At 44.8% G+C, this 19,108-nt stretch overlaps 1 protein-coding gene across 1 annotated transcript in view; it reads left to right on the top strand.

Moving 5' to 3' along the window:
* Positions 1–18,615, top strand: part of SH3BP5 (SH3 domain binding protein 5) — a gene marked incomplete at both ends in the record, with an annotated part of 51,080 nt that extends 32,465 nt beyond the window's left edge. The window contains 5 exons of the mRNA XM_080340254.1: positions 8,153–8,283; positions 12,315–12,357; positions 13,946–14,165; positions 17,462–17,722; positions 18,434–18,615. Of these exons, the coding sequence (XP_080196380.1) occupies positions 8,153–8,283; positions 12,315–12,357; positions 13,946–14,165; positions 17,462–17,722; positions 18,434–18,615 (837 nt within the window). The remainder of the gene's footprint in view (positions 1–8,152; positions 8,284–12,314; positions 12,358–13,945; positions 14,166–17,461; positions 17,723–18,433) is intronic.
* Positions 18,616–19,108: the final 493 nt, after the last annotated feature.

Raw genomic sequence — 19,108 nt, 5'->3', positions numbered from 1 at the left:
ACTGAGACAACTGTAGTTCTCTGTCTGGCTGTGGAAGTAGCTAGTGAACTAGCTCTCTAAAGAAAAAGAAATTGCTGTCTATATAATAGGGATAAACAATGTCTTGAAGCATATCTGCATTTGGAGTTACGCCAGAATAATTGCATAGGGATGGCTATTCCCGAATACACATGTTATGGAAACTCTTACACTGGAAAAAAACAGGGACGTGTTCCAATTTTAATATAACCTGTTCTCAGTGTGGAGGAAGTTGAACAAGGCACTTCTCTTCAGAAACGTATGCTTGAATGTAGAATTACTAAAAAATACGTGTTGTGTTTTAAGCCTGCATGCTGCTGTATCCTGAATTAACTTTCAAACTTAGACAAGGTCTTACCTCCTTTTTAAAGTCTTTTAAAATCTACAGAAGAGATGCATAGTCTGATAATGAGAGGGGGTATTCATGTTAGCAGCTGTCAAGAAGAATTTTCCTGTCATTTGCCATGTCTCTTTTTTCCTGTCTGTTAAAAAAAAAGGGCAGAAAAGGTGTTGTGGTTTTTTTTCTAACATGAAAGAACCAAAAATGGAAGTTAAAAACCTTTGTTCTGTCAGAGTTGCCTTAATATGCCAGTGAAGCTGAACTTGTTATTCCAAATATGCTAGGGTGCCATACAGTGTTTGTATTGTCTTGCAGTCCTCACTGCAGCAGCTCTGTTCTGTTGCAGAAGCTTTTCTGTTATGAAAAAAACCTCTATTTCAGAGTGAATAGTAAAAACCAGCTGCCTGATGAAGAAACAGCGAACAAAAAGGATGCTTGTGCTTTGTAGGGGAGAGATGGAAAACCTGGTATATATTTAAAAAGGGCAAACAAACTCCAGGGTATTGCTGTGTTATTGTCTTTGTTATCATTAGGTGTTTGCAGATCTCTGTGTGTTTCTGAAGGCGGCTCCATCTTTGCATGTGCTCCAGGACACCAGCAGCCCTCATTTTCCCTGGTTGTTATCGCTGTTCAAAACGAGGAAAATCCAGACAGGCATACACAATTTTTGATTCTCAGAATAGATACGTATGAGAACTGGAGGCATTGAAGGAGTTGCTTAGAGCTCCTGACTGCTGAACTGCTGAGATCTGGTGGAGACTTGACAGCAGCCACGTCTCAGCTGCTTCTCTCTTGCTGGCATAATGAAAATCTGTGTTGGGGTGGGTGAAGTGCTGGCAATTTCGAGACTTCAGATGGATTCCTCTTTTCCTTGGATATTTCAAGGGGATTCCTGTGTCCTTCTACAACCCTTAGTCCTTCCCTGATGGGCTACAAGAGGAGTATGCCTGGGATGGGCAAACTCAGTGATTTAGAGCAGGAGACGGCTGCTGGCAGGGATTGGTGGAGTCACGCTGGTGGTGTTGATATATATCATCTCTAAATGCAGAATATCTGCTTGTCAGAGGACTGATTCCAACCACAATGTCTCTGATGGTTACAGCTGAACAGTAATTAGGAACCTAAGTTTGATTTACTGCAGGTATAAAATCTCCTTGGCACAGACTGGATTGTATAGAGCAGCTGATGGCTCCTTGGATGGAAAGTGTGTTACCCAACTCTTCCCAGTGCTTAAAATACTCTGGGTAAGCTCAGTTCCCAGAAAGCACCTATCTGCACCTTTCCAGCATCCAGCAGGTTTTGAAAGAGTTCCGTGGAAGTCTGTCTTGTGATTTTCATTGGCCATACTGGAGGTTTTAAGGCCAGGGCCAGAGCCAAGCACTTGGAAGTCATGACTGAATATTGGTTTGTTTGGAGGGCTTGACTGAGTTTTAGAACTTCTTTAGGAGCGGAGTAAATACTTCCTTGGTTTCGGTGCATGCAATTAGTGAAGTGCTCAGGGTTCAGTGAGGTAAACAGAATAATTGGGGTTTCAAGGAGCAGAAAACACTGATCCCTACCAAGCTATGAATGAAAACAGGTTGGAGAATGAGACCTACTAGAACAAAATTTCTCCTTGACACAATCTTGCTTTTAACTCAGATCATTAACTATAAATAAAATTTGAAATTCCTAATGGAAGAAAATGTTTCTGGGGATGAAGGCTGAGCACTGAGAAATAGAATTCCTCTACTTCTTACTGCTTACTCCTGGAGAAAGATTTTGCACTCTAGTTGTTTGGATCTGCTAGCTTTTTTTGTGTGTGTATATTTATTTTCTGTCCAACACATCTGTCATCTATAATCTTGCACTGGGTCTTGTACAGCAATGAATCAAGTGCAGAGGAGCACCGCTGTGCCAAATGTTAGAAGTGGGCTACTAATTCTGAGAATCAAGAATACCAGGTTGGAAGGGACCTCAAGATCATCTGGTCCAAACTTTCTTGGAAATAGCGTTTTTTTCTCTTTTGGTAGAAATGTCAGCCAAGAGTAAAAGGTCTGTATTTGCTATTCTTAGGCAGAGGTAGCACACTATTGAATGAATCTGGAATTTGGAACAAAACCTGAGCCCTGTAGCAGCTTGGTAGCTGACAAACAAATCAAACAGAGCATGTAAAGGAAAAGGGTAGGCAAGAGAACAAATGAGACACTTATATTTTTGTACAGGCATGTATGGAAATGCTGCCAGGTTGCTTTTGAACTTGACCCACTGGATGACTTCAGTTCCATGGAAATGCTGTTTGCAGGCCCTTGCTGGAGGAAATAGAGATAAGGGTTTCCTGTTGGAATTGCTTTTTGATTTCTTCATAGACTGAAGAAATATTAACACTGTTTTTAATGTGACAGTCTAGTGAGTTACTGTAAATAAGACTTTTGCTAGCCACTGTTGAAGAAAATAATATAATAGAGTTACTGAAATTTTGCTTATCCTGGATGGGCTGGAAGGATAACGCGTGGAAGATGTTTTTATTTGCAGTGCAGACAGGACCAGTGTGAATAGGTACAGTGAGTACAGGCTGTCACTCAGCTATTTTTGTCGTGTTGCTGTTCGAGCTGTGTTTCCAAAATAAGCTGGGTGCTTGAACAGGAGCTGGGTGCCCACCCACCTGCCTGGAGAGATGCAACTAATCCCTGTAAATGTCTGTGCTTGAGCTATGTATTAACCACAGTGAAGCACAGGACTGTGATGCGATCCTCAATGTTAGGCTTTACCTGCTTCTACTCTTAACTTTATGTGTATTTTGGGGTAAATTCCTGTAGTTTTTTTTCCTAGATATCCATTTCTCCACAGATCTGAGATAAGTGTAATGACACGTAGGCTGGGATTTAGCTCATCAGTTTCAGGCTTCTAGAACATTACTTTGTACGTCCCAGCTACTTGCCTAAACTTCCATTATAGTCAAAGCAGGTCTGATAAATAAGTTGGTGGTGTCTGGAAAACAATCCATGTGACCAGAGGGGCAAGCTCATTATACGATGACTTATCTGTTGGTTCTAATGGATATGTAATAACCTAGCTTGCATATAGGCAGGTTTGATGAGCTCTTAAGCTGCCTGGAGAAGAAAAGTACTCTTCCCTGTTAACTGTTGGTTTACCAGGTTTTTAGTAACTGAGGTTTGTCATCAAAACTTGAAGGAAATGTTTTTGGGAAATGGAAGTGTGGTGCCCGTCTTTGGTACCTTGAATTATAATGCTGCAGTTTGGGGTGCAGAGAGCAGGGCTATAAAAGGATGGAGAATGTTGAAGGGCTGACGGAGAAAGACCTTGACTCCTGTTGAAAATCATTCATAAATGTGTACAGAAGGAAAGTGCTGACAGGTGTGTTGCCTCCAGTTTGAGACAAGCTGGAGCAGAAAGGAAGATCCTTCGTGAATTTCAAGAGAAACAGCTAATTTCTAATTGCTGTTGCAGTCTGCAATCTTAAAAAGGTTCTGCTTTTACAGCCTTTCCTGAGATATGTTCAGTTCATAAATTCTGGCAGGGAGAAGAAATGTTTTGGCTCTTGATCATGAGACATTTTAAAGAGGAAGGGAGTGAAGAGGGAGGAGGCATGTTTCCTCTTGGTTTAATTTGGCTTGTGAAGCTTCCTTTGATATTATACCGTGAAGTACCATCTGTCAGTGTAAAAAGCGTGGGGGCTTTTGTGATATAGAGAGAAGAGATACTTCCTGCAGATAGAAATACTTGGAGAAAAAGGGGTGTGAAAAGAAAAGTCTGTGAAAGAAACAACAAAAATATCCCCATCCTTCCCTGCCCTAATGTCTCTGTCGCTTCACCCTGGAAATGCAGGGGTTAAATGCGATCTCTTGCATTGTTGATTCTGTCCTCCTGGTTGACTGATCTTGCATTGTCTCTTACTACTTTGATTTCTAATTCTTCACCTGAAAGAGCCATCTATTTAATTTTTTGAGAAAGAAACAATTGTTCAGAGTAATTCTCTGGTTTAGATGGTCAGCTTTGCTTAATTTCACTGGTAACAACAGATGCAAAAGAAAAAATTATTACTGAAATTTTGCCTGGACTCCATCTTTGGCTTCAGATCATGCAAATCTTTTGGGGAGAACAAAGCTACTTCTACAGACTTATTCACTGAAAATACGTACTCTACACTGATCTTCCTTTCCCAGGCATCTGCGTTGGAAATGAGAGGGTAAGGAAGGAGAGAAGAGGAATTGATTGATACCTGTATTGGTTTTGTTTTGTTTTGTTTTCTGAAGGTTGTATCTTGTATCCTGTGCGTGTGTGGAAATCCTAGAAGTTCACTCACTCTGGAGTATGAACATATAAGAGTATGTCCCCCGCTCACCCCCTGGGTATGGATGGCAGGTCCAATGTAAGGGAGAGAGAGGTGTCTTGAGCAGAGGTGACATCCTCACTTATCTCTGTTTTTTTCTAAGTGATGCTGTTGCATTTGTGATGGCTTAGGAGCATCAACAAGGCAAGGTTGGTGATAGAAGCTCAGTGACTTTTAGGAGACAAACCAGCTTGGTTACTAGTCCATATAAGACTGCTTTTTCCCCAACCCGTATTATTAGGTCTGATAAAGAGAACTTCTTTCCCACACAAGCCTTGTCGGTCTTCTGAGACCTTTTTAAAAGGTGAGAAGTTTCCCTAGCTGGTCTTACGTTGAACCTCCCAGATGTAGAGGTGCCAGCGTGGCTTGCAGTTTGTTTCTGTCCACGTGTCCTGATGGACAGCTTCTCTGTTGAAAGACCATTTGACTTTTGTGGAGGAGTGGATGATCTCTTTCTTTCTTCTTGTCTGAATGAAATGCTTAAATGCTTATTGACAGGTGATGGATCTTCACAGAGGTACATCACAGTCTTCCAGGTATTGTACTTAGCCTGGGGTGTGCACCTTGAGCCGCTGTCCCGGGGAAGGGGACAGGCTGTGTCTGGCCTCTCCACAGACTTGTGTGGGTAATGTGAGCACAATGACAGAATACGCACAGGAAAACAACAGAGTGAGGGGAGATGGTTTTCCTTACATCATTGATTTCTCAAAAGGCTGAAGTATACAACCTTTTTTTTCTTTCTAAAAAGGGTAATGAACATGGGTATGAATGTCTGGCAGCAAATTCCGTATTTTGTCAGATCTTTTGAGTTCTTTATCATCTGTCATCCTGAAATCTCAGTTCTGCAGGGTTCAGCATTTCTGTGATGTTTGAAATTGAAGATGTGCAAAATCAACACGATGCTGGACACCTAACCTGCTTTACGGCTCTGGTACGGGTAGTACTTAGCATGTGGTTCATCCCAGATATCAAAATTGATGCTAATTTTGCCCCAAGAATGGATGTGAGGGACTTAATTGAGCATTGGCAAATTTCAGACGTTCTATTATTTTGTAGCTTCGAGCATTTTAAAGTTGCAGTTTCCTTGCCATGCTACAAAGAAGACGAGCCAGCTTCTGTGCAGCCTTTGGAGACCTCATTTTAATTTAAGATGCTTCCATGCTAAACCTAGTCTTGTCTGACATATTTTACTTGGGAATGTCATTGCATCTACCTAGCTTTCAAACACTTGTTAGAGATAAGAGGCTACAGCTTGTTTTTGAGGATGTGGGAGAGAGCCTGTTATGAATCTGATGAATTTTTTTTTTGACCATTCTTCAAAAGTGGATACCTTATTTATATATAAAATAGTTGAAGGGTGTTGGAGTTGAGTATATAATTTTCTATCTAATCAAAAGAGCCTCTGGAAGCCTTTCTTTCTTGTAGTTTAAAGTTCTGTAGCAACTTCTTTGTTAAATAATAAGTGGTGTGTGCAGATGAACAAAATGTGGCCTCCAGTTGTGAGCAAGAGCTTCTAGTTGATGCTGATGCTGCTCAGCTTTGGTGTGAAGCAGTTTGACACTTTCGTTTAGGCGTCAGAAAGGATAACATGGCAGTTTTCCTGAGAGAAGCAAGTCGAAGTTGACCATGCCATTTTCACTGTTTGGTCCAGCCTGAGTGCTAGGACACTTTCAAGAAATCAGAGCTTTGTGGGTGAGGTTGTTTAAAATCCAGGTATCTTGAATATTCTCCCTGTCTGGACCTGAGAGCTCAGATGCGCGTTGTGGTGGTGGGAGCCAGTTGGGGCAAAGTTGCTTGAGTTGTGTAGTAGTTGGTTTTACAGCTGAAACATTTCAAAATCCAGTACTGGAGAAAATAAAGTCCTGCCATTTTTTGTGTGAATACCTTCATAGCTGCAAGAGAGGGAGCCTGAAAATTGCCTTTTTTTCTCCTCATTGCCATACCAATGGAGAGGTGTCACCACTTTTCTTACTTTAAACAGATCAGTTCCCTCCTTTTCTGGACCTTGACTGCTAGTGCATTAAAGAAAACAAATTTTCTGACTTGCATCTCTGACACCTCTAATTTGCACAATAAAAGTACCCTGGATAGAATTACTGGCAAAGCGTGACTATGGAACGGCAGCAGAGCAGCTCGTGGAGGGACATTTACTTTTCCTGTTGCTTTCATACACTCCTAATTGCTGCAAAATGCCACGGCAGTGACCGTTTGTTTATAAAGCTTTGAACAAACGATTGCTTGAAGAATTTTCTAGCTTGTGTGTGGGGCTGCGGCCTGCCTGGCTGGGGGAGGCCTGGGCTGGCCGTGGACAGCGGCTGATGCTCTGGGCCTGGGGCTGCTGTATGATGGGTGTCAGCCCAGGGCTCAAACCTCTGTGAAGTTGTAGTGTTGAAACCATGGGAGAGTTCAGAGGAGGTTGATGAGGCTGGTGAGGGGCCTGGAGCACAAGTCTGATGAAGAGCAGCTGAGGGAACTGGGGCTGTTTAGCCTGGAGAAAAGGAGGCTGAGGAGAGACCTGATCGCTGTCTACAAATACCTGAAAGGAGGTTGTAGCATGGAGGGTGCTGGTCTCTTCTCTCAAGTAGCAAGTGAGAGGACAAGAGGAAGTGGCCTCAAGTTGTGCCAGGGGAGGTTTAGGTTGGAAAAAATATTAGGAAAATATATTAGGAATATTAGCAAAAAATATTAGGAAAAAATTCTTCATGGAAAGAGCTGTAAAGCACTGGAACAGGCTGCCCAGAGAAGTGGTGGAGTCACCATCCCTGGAGGTGATTAAAAGGCGTGAAAATTAGGTTCTTGGGGACAGTGTTTAGTGCCAGTGTTAGGTTAATGGTTGGACTTGATCTTGGTGGTCTCTTCCAACCAAAATGATTCTATGATTCAAGGCTGGTCAGCTGTTTAAGAGACAAGCCGGCTTCCTGGCCGGATTGCAAACAGACTGTTGCTGGACATGCTCTTTTCAGGTGGCAGGTGATTCAGGCTGAACTGCATTTCAGTCGTCCCACCGCTGTGGTTGGGCTTCAGCCCTTTCCAGAGCGGTGGGGCTGCGGCTGGGGGCTGAGCAGCAGCCCGACTCCCTGCTGGGAAAGGCAAGAGAAGCAGCAGGGGATGGAAATAACACTGTTAAATGTAACTGGGTGACTTCTGGTACCGCTGCACCACTCCTGAATAGCTAACTGGGTTAAAAAATGAATGATCCTAAAATTTGAGGCTCTTCTGAACTTCCCGTAAGAGATATTATGCAAGAAGCTGCGTCATAATTAACACAGTGTTTGCAAATCTGACATATTGCTGCTCCTTTCAGGAAAGACTTTTGGGTAGCTTCATTTCAAGTAATTTTTTCTATACCCTCACTTTCCTAACATAAGCTGATCGCAGAGATTATGAAGATGCTGTTAATTAAAATGGTATGAAACGTATCATTGCGTCTTGCCACTCAACCTGTACTTTCCCTCTTGAAGGTCATGGAGGCGGAACAGACCAAAACGAGAAGTGAGCTGGTGCACAAGGAGACTGCAGCCAAATACAATGCTGCCATGGGGAGGATGAAACAGCTGGAGAAGAAGCTGAAAAGAGCCATCAATAAATCAAAGTAGGTTTTATGTTTGGAGATGAGTATAGTGGTGAAGTCAGTTTGTAGGAGAGACCAACTCTGTGGGGTTTGTCAAATGAGTGAAAGCGTGTTGCCCTCTGTACCGCTCCCTTTGGGCTCCTGTCTGCACGTAGAATCCTCACCACACAATTAGTTCTGGGATGTTTGTCTTTGCATTTTTTGTCCTTCTAACGGTCTTTTAAAACACCTGACTTCATGGACTGATGAACTAAATGGGATAAAATACCTTTTTCTGGGCATATTCTTGTTTTAGGGCATTGAACCCTTTGGTGGCACACAATTTGAGAAAGGCTCGTGGGACTCAGATGCTGCTTGCAGAGCTGCAGAGCTCTGCATGTGGATGCTTTGTAGCTTAGGATTCTTTGCAGTTTAGTTCTTATTTTTAGTTAGGAGAGCAACAAAGCAAGTGACAGAAACCTGAACAGTGTGAGACTGATCATCAGACTTGTTTATTTCCTAATGCTGCCATAGCAGAGCTGTGCAAGAGCCGTTCTTGGGGAAGGAAATGCACTTCAGAGAGCATAGTGAAGCAGCAAACATCATTAATAAATGTGTCTGCATTTGATGTGCAGTTTTGCTCTGTTGCGGAGAGGTGAAACAGCTTTTTGCTCAGAACTTGCTTAAAGTTCTGCCCCTGTTTACAACTGATTCTTAATCCTCTTTATATTTCACATTTGTTTTCTTTATATTTCCAGACTGTAGCTTGTCTAAACAATCTGCTAGCTGTATTTAGCTTTTAATCCCTCCATCTAAAAATGACTTTATAGTGAAATCGGTCAACTAAATATCTATTTTGATTGGTATTTGCTCAACTCAAGAAAGGATTAGCACTTCTCAAGGGAGATTCAAACATATTTTTTAAAACAGCGTAGAAGCGTGGCTTTGTAGAATGAGCCACATGCTGTTTGTCTAGCACTGCACAGGGACTGTGAAAAACATCATCAGTTCACTAAATGACAGATCCTTCCAGATAAGAGCAATATCTGAAAAATTATTTGGCTGCTAGGAGTTCCTTCCTTACAATAAGATTCAAATTAAGACCCTGATAAATTGTCAGTGGGGTCACACATACCTTTCTGTAATGATGCTGCTGCTGAGCCTGATGCCCCAGCTGCCTCTCATGTGGTTTGCCTTCTGAGTCTGCATTTGCTTGCAAAACTACCCTTTGTGGGTGTGTTGTCTTGTGCCGTTCTCCTCAGGACAAGCTTGTTTTCACTTGTGTACGGAAGGATTCCATCATATTTTGTCTCATATCAGGGCTGAGTGCAGCATAAACCAACTAGGTAGGGTGGTTTTGGGACCCTTTAATAAGGGGTGTACAGAAATGCCAATTCTAACCTAGTATTAAAGTGGAAGATGCCTGATGTCACTGACAGGCTTTTCGTGGATGTATTTGAAGTCACAGTGCAGGGGGATGTTGGAAAGGTCAGGTGTCTCTCAGCATTGCAGTTTGCACATAAAGGAAGATTGAAACTGAGCTGAAAACATCAGTGCTGTCAAGTGGCTACATAAAACTGGGAAATGAGGCTGCTGAATTTGTGGCTGCTTGTGTTGCAGGGTGTAACTGGCTACTGGCTGCTCTCCTGGAAGGATCTAACACCAGCACACTGCTCTGCCCTTCTCCCTGGGTGGTGCAGGAGGGCTGGCTGTAACGCCTGGGCCTTTCAGGCGCGTGTTCTCTGTCCTCCCTCTCCATAAATCCGTGGGCGGACGTGCTGAATGAGTTGCTCTTTTCCATGCAAAAAATGATTTGTATTTGCTCCTCACTTCAGTCTGGATTAAGATGCTTAAAGCATGGTTATTTAAAAGCAAGACTGGGACAGCCTGGAGGGAAGTCATTTGGACGATTTGCTATGTAAAGTTGATGAGGAGATGATTATTGGTTTGTTTTGTTTTGGTTTTGCTTTTAATTTTGTTGCTGGGTTCCTACTTGCTTGTAAGCTATGAATGTGCATACGGCTGCATGTTCTTAACAGTCGCCTGATCTTCTGGCTCCATGCCCCTGAGTGGTAGGATAATGGACTCGCCTGTGTCAGCTGGTTTTTAGAAGTCACTTTCTGCTCTGGTGACTTGGGCAAAGTACCTTTATTCTTCCTGTCATCTACTTAAAAAGCAACTTTGCTTGACTCTGCAACGTCATGCACTTAGACAACTGGCGATGTGGGACACCGATCGCATCAGTGAGCGATTCGCCAGCCCTGCTGTGCCATGAACCAGGTTTCAAAAGTGACAGGGTCATGGATGTAAGAGGATGAAGTGACCCGAGGAGAAGCGAGTCCTAACCCTGACGGTGCATCGCTCGCTGCTGGCATCAGCTGCCTGGCTGTGTGTTATCGATGAGTGAAGAAGAGCACTTATGTTTGAGCTCCTTCACGTCAGGCTGTTGGTCTCCTTCTCCTGACTTAGGTGGCATACTTCTTGTCTGTTACCTGTAAATATGCCTGCTTGTACATGCATGCACATGTTTTTGTGCATACACACACACATACATGTGTATATACATAATTTTTTTTCACACCACACAAACACACATGTGCTTGTTTGCTACCAGAGAGGGAACTTCCCCCTCAGGCTTATGGAAGCCAATGGGGTGTTAGGATTCAAGCCTGGTTGTTCCTTCCCCCTTGGCCTTCTACTGGCGTAAGGAAGGGTGAGAATCGGGTCATTTCGAGCTGAGTGGGTTTCGCTGTTTTCCCTGCACGTTTCCCTGCGGCGCTGCTTTGTCACTCTCTCTGCTCTCCCATTGCTTCAGGGAACGGCTGTAGGAGTTGGATCCAGTTGGACTGTTGTATCCAGACTCCCAGCTACAATGTGTTACCACACCTGGCAGGTCTGTTTGTGCAGATTTTGGCAGGGTTGTGTCCCAGCGAGGGAAGGCAGACTTGTACTTTGACTGGATCAGTGTTACTGGAAACGCGGCAGGCTTGGCCGTGCACTTCTAATGATGATAGGGGGGTTGATTAAAAACATAGAAGCTGCAAAATAACCTAGTCTGAGGAAGATGTAACTTGGTTATTTTAGGGATGAGGGTGTAGTGAATTCAACCCTTCAAAGCGTGCAGGATCAGAAACTTTTACACTCCTGAGTTCTGGTGTGCAGACCAAAATGTCTCTGCAGTAGGACTTGCAGCTCAGAAGAGATTTGCTGTCAGGGTAGAAATATGACTTCTGTTTCATGTAAACCTGTATCTGATATTTTATCTCTCCCATACTTTCCAGGAGAGCTTCTGAGAGGTGAGGAGGGTGATGAGCCCTGCTAAAAAAATCAGAAAATCAGGGCTTTTTTTTTTTTTTGCTGCCCAGTGTTGCACTAGATGACATTGGCTTGTGGGCTTCAAAACTTCAAAGCTGGCATGTGGTTTCTAGGCTTTGTACTGCACCTCTTTTGCCCCTGTCCTCCTGCAATCTTGTAAGCAAGGTTTGTTGTCCATAGTGGGAAAGGGGACAGTGTGTGACACTTCATGTCCCAGCAGATTGTCAGGGGGCCATGCAGTGGGAGGGAAGCACCTGGTGGGTCCCTGGTGGGAAGTGCTGTGCCCTTACACATGGTGCTCTGACCTCCCGTCATCCCCTCTCCTCCACTGAACAACCTGAGAACTGCCCCTCCACCCCCACATCCGAGTCTAAGGTTCGCCTTCCGTGGGGAATTCACGCGTGCTGTGGGCTAAAAAATTAGATGGGTGCAGAGAGGCTGCCTGTGCCTGAAGCTGGATGTTGCATTTAAATACCTTGCAGAATCTAGGCCTGAAGAAATCATGCTGTCAACTCCAAAAACAGGAATTTTGCAATTTGTATTTAGGTCAAAAGACCCATGGGAAATAGAAATATTAGAGAGGGGAAAGAGAGACACTGAGAGCACATGTAGGTGTTCTGTCATCTAGATAGTAGTCTCTGGGGATTACAGTGAAACACAAAATAGCTATTTTAATGCTATAAAGAGAGCAACTCCCACTCGAGTGTTCTGCATTCGGTCGCAGTGGTTGTAAACAATTGTTCTTTGTTTTTCCACAGACCTTATTTTGAACTCAAGGCAAAGTACTATGTCCAACTAGAGGTATGTATGCAATTCAGATCCATCTCAAGCTTTACTGCTTACGGTAAATACTGAAATTACATCTGAAGTGCTCTGACAACTGTGATGCTGTTCTGTACAAAACCAATTCAGTTCAAAACCTCTTGAGCAATTTGCTAAGCACATTTTAAAGATAAAAGACTTAAGAGAGGCTTTGTTTCCTTGTGTGAAATAAGCGTGTTCGAACCCTGCTGCTTACTGCCACAACCAAACAAATTGAGTTTGACTGTCTTCTTGTAGTTTGAAGTCTCTGGGGTCTGGGTTATGTTTGGTGGTGGTTTTTTGGTTTTGTGGGGTTTTTTTTGTGTTTTGTTTTTTTTTTCTGTTTTATGCATCAGATTTTTTAAGCTGTGATTGGGGTGCTCTTTTCTCTTCCCTGGCTGGGTCAATTAGCAGAACAAGTAACCTGCTTGTAGTACTCAAACATCACACAGATGTGAATTTCTGATTTGGGGTTTGGCAGAAGTGGGATTTTGGGGTTTGGCTGGACAGGCTGACGGGGCTGTTTTTGTCCCCTCTGTACTGCACTGTGTGTGGTGACACGATGTCCAGCCAACGCTTGGACACAGCAGCCCTGGGGTGAGCATGGCAGTTGTGCATGGGATGATAATCCCTGCTACTACAGCCCTTCGTCTTGGAGTTGACAGTGGTGGGAAAGCAAAGCTGCACTAAAAATTCAAATTCAAGAAGCCTGCCAAAGCAGGGTAATTGTGTAAAATATGTGATGTACTGTTGAGAGCTGCATTTGTGTTAACAAGAAATTCTGCGTGTTAACGGGAAGACCTGTGCTCTGTGCTGCGTCAGGGGCCATTTCCACACTGCAGAGGCTGTCCTAGCACTGGCTCCTGTTGTTTAGTTGCTGCTGTCTCCTTCACAAGTGCCATTGTTTTGCTGGAGTGCTCTTGAATTAAAAACCATCCCACCACCTGGATACCAACCCTGCTTCGCTGGTGAGGCCCCACCTTGAATACTGTGTTCAGTTTTGGGCCCCCCATCATAAGAAGGGCATTGAGGTACTAGAGAGAGTGCAGAGGAGGGCGATGAAACTGCTGAGGGGTCTGGAGCACAAGTCTGATGAGGAACTTCTGAGGGAGCTGGGGCTGTTCAGCCTGGAGAAAAGGAGGCTGAGGGGAGACCTTATTGCTGTCTGCAACTACCTGAAAGGAGGTTGTAGCATGGAGAGTGTTGATCTCTTCTCCCAAGTAGTAAGAAGAAATGGCCTTAAGTTGTGCCAGGGGAGGTTTAGATTGGATATTAGGAAAAAATTATTCATGGAAAGGGCTGTAAAGCACTGGAACAAGCTGCCCAGGAAAGTAGTGGAATCACCATCCCTGGAGGTGTTTAAAAGGCATTTAGATGAGGTTCTTAGGGACATGGTTTAGCGCTAGACTTAGGTTAGGTTATGGTTTGTCTCGATCCTGAGGGTCTCTTCCAACTGAAATGATTCTATTCTATTCTATTTATGCTGGCTTGCCTATGCAGGGCCAGGTCATGTGGACACATAATGCAGAATTGCACGCTGTGCATTGTTTTTAATGAAAACACATCTCATACCTTTCTTCCTTGTTAGCACCTGAAGAAAACAGTGGACGACCTGCAGGCAAAACTGGCCCTGGCCAAGGGGGAGTATAAGACTGCCTTGAAGAACCTGGAGATGATCTCAGATGAGATTCATGAGAGGAGACGGTCCGCTGCCATGGGGCCCCGCGGATGTGGCGTGGGTGCTGAAGGGAGCAATACCTCTGTGGAAGACCTGTCAGCAAGTAAACCGGAGTCAGACACTATCTCCAGTGAGTACAGAGCGGTCCCGTGCCTGGGAATATCCCACGGGCATCGTAAGAAATGCTGAGGTGAAGGTTGCTCTGCGTGTTCTGCAGTTGGAAATGTGCTGTTGTGGGACTGTGGATAACTTGCTACACTTCTTGTTATTACAGGAGCTGATTGTATTCTTTAATAGCCAGTTTTCAAGGAGAAAAGATATGAGTTGAAATGCATCAAGTGTTCCCTTAGCATCACTGTTGGTTATTTTGTACAGTGCTATATGAAAGGAACAAAATTAAGGCACTTCAAAGCATGCCTCTAATTTTTAAGCCAGTGACGCTGCTGTCAGTGACTTGCCTGGGGTGCTCGCAGGCCATTGCAGGTCATTCAGCCAGATGGCTGAGGTGGCAGCGCTGTTTGGTGAAACAGACCTTTTGGAACAAGCTCTTGTCTCGCAGCGCTGGGGCTGCGGCAAGGGACTGAAGCTGCAGCTACAGTAGTACAGAAAGGTGTGACGCTCGCACAGAAGGATCTTTGTGCACTACAGGATCTTTTGCCAATTTGTGATTTCAGCAGAGCATGTGTGCTGCGAGCGAGGGGAGCGAAGAAGCAGTGATGTGCTAGTGCAGTATATTGAGAGGCTTCGCATGAGAGACGTCTCTCTTGGGTGACAGCCACAACCACTGAACAAGCTCCAAGCCTAGGTAACCTCTGCTTTCTGGTGGCACATGAGGACAATCTGTTGTTGAGTTTTCTTTTGTCCTGGCTCTGTGTAAAAGTGGGTAGATGGACATTGCATGTGGCCTATTTTTTCCTCCCTCCTGGACACTTTCTTCCATTCTTGATGCAGAAAGTTTGTTTGGTTTTGGTTTTTTTCTTCTGCCAGTCCCACAGATCCCAGTTTAATTTGTATTTCAGCTTCATTTCTGCAGGGAGGAGTCTAAGTCAGGATTGCAGGACTTTGTATTTACACAATCCCAGTGCCCGAAGGCCAAACATGCAGTTCCCTTGTAGATGCTGGTGTGCACCGGTGCCGAGGCCTCGTGGATCTGTGGCACAGCCCTTCTGTGCCGTGGGAGCTGGGGGCAGCCCTGGGCTGGGCCCTGTCCCCTGCAGCGGCAGCAGTTTTCATGTGATGTGCTGGAGCTCTGTCACTCCGCACTGTGCCACTGTGACCCAAGTTGCCATGGCAAACAAGCGCGGTGTCTGGGCCAGCCGATGCAATGGGGTTTTGTCATGGCTGCCTGTTTTCTGCCACCCTGAAGTCCCAAGGTTGAGCCTTTCTGAGTTAGGCAGAGATTATCTCTTTGGACACCAACAGGTCCCCCTTCCTTGTGCAGAAGCCACCCAAGAGCCTTAGGTACAACTGAGCTGAGAGTTCTTGTGCTGAAGGAGTTCAGGGGCCTGATGTGTAGAGGCAGAAAGAGCTGGGAAAGTTACTTCAGAGCAGCAGGTTGCTGGTGCTCCTGGGGCTGCAGAGGCTCCAGACAAGGACCAGCAGCACGGCCTCATCCTTCTCTTTGAGCTGCACAGTCCAACAGCAGTGGAAGGACTCCAGTTGTGTCTAGTGCTGGTGCAGAACTGGGTTGCGACAGGGCAGGACTAGCAGCCTGCCAGATGTAATAACCACAATAGCCTGACAGGTTAAGTGCTCATGTGTTGTAACATGGTGGGGGTTTCCACCAAGGCCCTTTTATATCTTGATTTGTGTTTGCTGGGGTTGAATAAAACATCTCATCAGCAATGGGAGTTTTTTGGCCCTAGCAGATGCTCCTGTGTGTTGTGGTAAGTTTAGACGGTGATAAGTAGGCTACACTTGTTGTGCTTGTTGTAGACTGGCCGGTGTCAGAGCTGCTTGCCAAGTAGAGGACTCCTGTAATTGGAACCATCTTTTTTTGCTCAGCCTTTTTTGTTTGTTTGTTTTGTTTTCACCCCCTGCAAAGTTACCTGTATTGCTTAGCAAGAGAGAAGAAAGGCCACTCCCGGAGTCTTGGATTTGACATCATTAAAAGCAAAACACCAAAACCCAAACCACGACAAACAGTCTCTGAGCACAAAGTGCCCTGGAGGGGGCTCAGTAAGGTGGATAGTGCTGTTATCCATTTCATGTTTGAAGCCTTTCAGGTCAATTCTTCAATGTGTTGGTACAGTTGTGCAATCTGCAAATACAGCAGAAAGAGGCAGAAAATCTCTGCATAACCGTGGTGGCAGCTGCCTGTCTTGGCACCTTTCATGTCTGAGTGTTGCACAGGAGCCCCAGGCTGCCAGTATAACAGAAGAACGACTTTGAAACTTCTCCTTTGAGCCGTTTTGTTAACTCTGCTGCTTTGCTCCTGCTGCGCTTTCAAGGCGGTTCAGAGCCTCTAACAATGGCAGGAATCACAAGGAGGTGTAATTGAAGATAACCTCAGGTTGCTGTGAATGTCTTGCTCTTCATGGGACTTCTTCAGACCAGTATGATTCCAGCACACAGTTTTTGTTGTGTAGAGGCTGATGCACATAAGAAAGCTTTTGATCCCAGCAGGACTACTTGTGTGCAGATGTCTTTGGTTCATAGGTCCCCATCCCACAGTCAGCCAAGGCTGAAAAATGTTGAATTTTAGCAAAATCTACACCCTTATGTTGCACAGAATTTAACTTTCTTTAATGGAGTGCTCCTTCTGTTGCTAGCAGAGAGCCTGCAGCTTAATATAGCCAGACAACTTGGAGTTGGTTTGTTTTAATCAGGATTTAGATCTGAGTAAACACGAGCAGGGAAAATGGTATATGTACATGGGGCTTTAAAATTTGATGTTGCTTGGTGATTCTCATCCAATAAGAGATCTTGGTTGTTCATGCTGGACTTTAACTGTGAAATGGGAAGGTGAGGTGGAAGCAATCTGTTCCTGGAGCTGTGACTTACTAATTAGTGCCTAAAATGACCATGAATTTGTGCTGGGATCAAGATGCTGCTGGCTGAAGTGGACACAGACTAAGCCCTGGCCTGAGTTACATGCTGAAGATCACAAGTGAACAAGACCAGCTGGGCAGGGGCCAACAGGAACATAAAAAACCCAAGACCATCTTGGCATGAGGAGCAGTAGCTTGTGTGGAGCTGGTGTCACAGGGCATGGCTCCAGGTGTGCTGTTCCTCAAAGCAGAATCGGGCCTTTGTGATCCATGTATGAAACAGCGGGTTTAGGCTTTGCAAACCCAGCAGAGCAGGAGCTCCCTGGGTTGGCGGTGCATGTGGATACAGGAGATGCAAACATGAGAAACTCTGTTGCCTGGGAAGGTGCAGGAGGGGTGTAGGTTTGCTAACGAGAATATTCTTTGAACGTTGCAGTGGCTTCAGAAGTGTTTGAGGATGACAATGGCAGTAGCTTCATATCCGAAGAAGATTCGGAGACTCAGTCGGTGTCCAGCTTCAGCTCTGGTCCCACCAGCCCCTGCGAGGTGCCCGCTCAGTTTCCTCCTGCCACACGACCTGGAAGCCTGGATCTGCCCAGCCCTATGTCCCTCTCGGAGTTCGGGATGATCTTCCCTGTCCTCGGCCCCCGAAGCGAATGCAGCGGGGCGTCCTCCCCTGAGTGCGAAGCTGAAAGAGGTACACACAGCTGGATACACCCTGGGCCCGTGGTTTTCAGCTTTATGAAGGGAGCAGGAGAAGCCTCTCAGCTCCCCTAGGCCGATCGCCAGCTCCCTGAGCTCTCACCCACTTGCCCATTCCTTGAGGAAGGCAGTTCTTGAAGGCCCTGCATCCCATGGTTAATGGTGATATCTGAAATGCTTAATTGTTCTTCTGCTGGCTGGGGAGGTTCCCCAGTCCTGTCTCAGTGAAGGGGTTCAAGATTCCTCATGAAATAGTTTATCAGTGGGATTGTGATCATACATTTATTTTAAGGAAAATCTGAGGTTTGTTGTTTGGTTTGGTTTTTAATTACTGTCCTGCTTGCTGAAAATCCTGCTTTCCGAGGAAAAATAAAAAATAAGGTGCCAAAAGGAACCTCTTGCAGGCTCTGCCAGCCCTTGCTGACAAATGCAGACCAGAGGATTTTCACTGCTCTTGTGTACTCCAACCTAAGGCTCTTTCCAGTGAAGTTTGCTGATGCAGTGCACAAGACCAGTGCGGCTTGCAAAGCCAACTTGGGTTTCGTTAAAGCATCTTGCTCCTGCTCTTATATATATATGTATACATATATATATAACCTTTTTTTTTTGTATGCTTTGACAAAGGAAGCTGCAGAATCACTCACTCGAAGCTTAAGTTGCAGAATGTAATCCAGGTTTAACATGTAGTTTAATCCTCTCTTTGCAGGGGACAGGGCAGAAGGGGCTGAGAACAAGACAAGCGACAGAGTGAACAAGAACAGGAGCGGCACCAGGAGCGGCTCCGCTGAGGGGCTGGCTTTGGAAAACCGAATGAAGCAGCTCTCCCTTCAGTGCATGAAAATCAAAGAGGGAATATGCGCAGGCAGAAAAGCTGCCCAGATTGGCTGAGTCCTTCTTGCGCCCCGTCCTGATTAATGGGAGTATAAATATTTATACATGAACTTCTAAGTGTTTGAAGAACATTGTGCCAATAATATATGCCAAATCTTAAGCGTTTACTCGAAGAATTTAAAGCTGCACTAAGAAGTCTAATTGATGTGGAGGGCTGGAGTTTTTATGCAGTAAATCCTTTGTAGGCCGGACAAGTTATCAAATGTTTAAGCTGTGCTCGTATTTCACAGACTTTGTAAATTGTTTTGTAGCAGCCTGGCTGAAGCAATAACTAGTAACGTTCCCGTGTAAATTGATGCCAGTAGGGGGGCTGAAATTCGAGCCAGACATTTGCAGAGAGCGGTTTGGCTTCAGTTTTGTAGAATGAAATGCTCTTTAGATACAGTGGATCTCTGGAGTATCAGTGGCATATTCTTTAAACATCTGTATTTGTCTGTATTATGCTGAAACTGTAGAAGTATTTTGTATACAGGAAAGCTGTTGCATGTGT

Source organism: Nesoenas mayeri (genome assembly GCF_963082525.1).
Source record: "Nesoenas mayeri genome assembly, chromosome: 2".
NCBI lineage: Eukaryota > Metazoa > Chordata > Aves > Columbiformes > Columbidae > Nesoenas > Nesoenas mayeri.
This window is presented reverse-complemented; position numbering and strand designations above follow the sequence as displayed.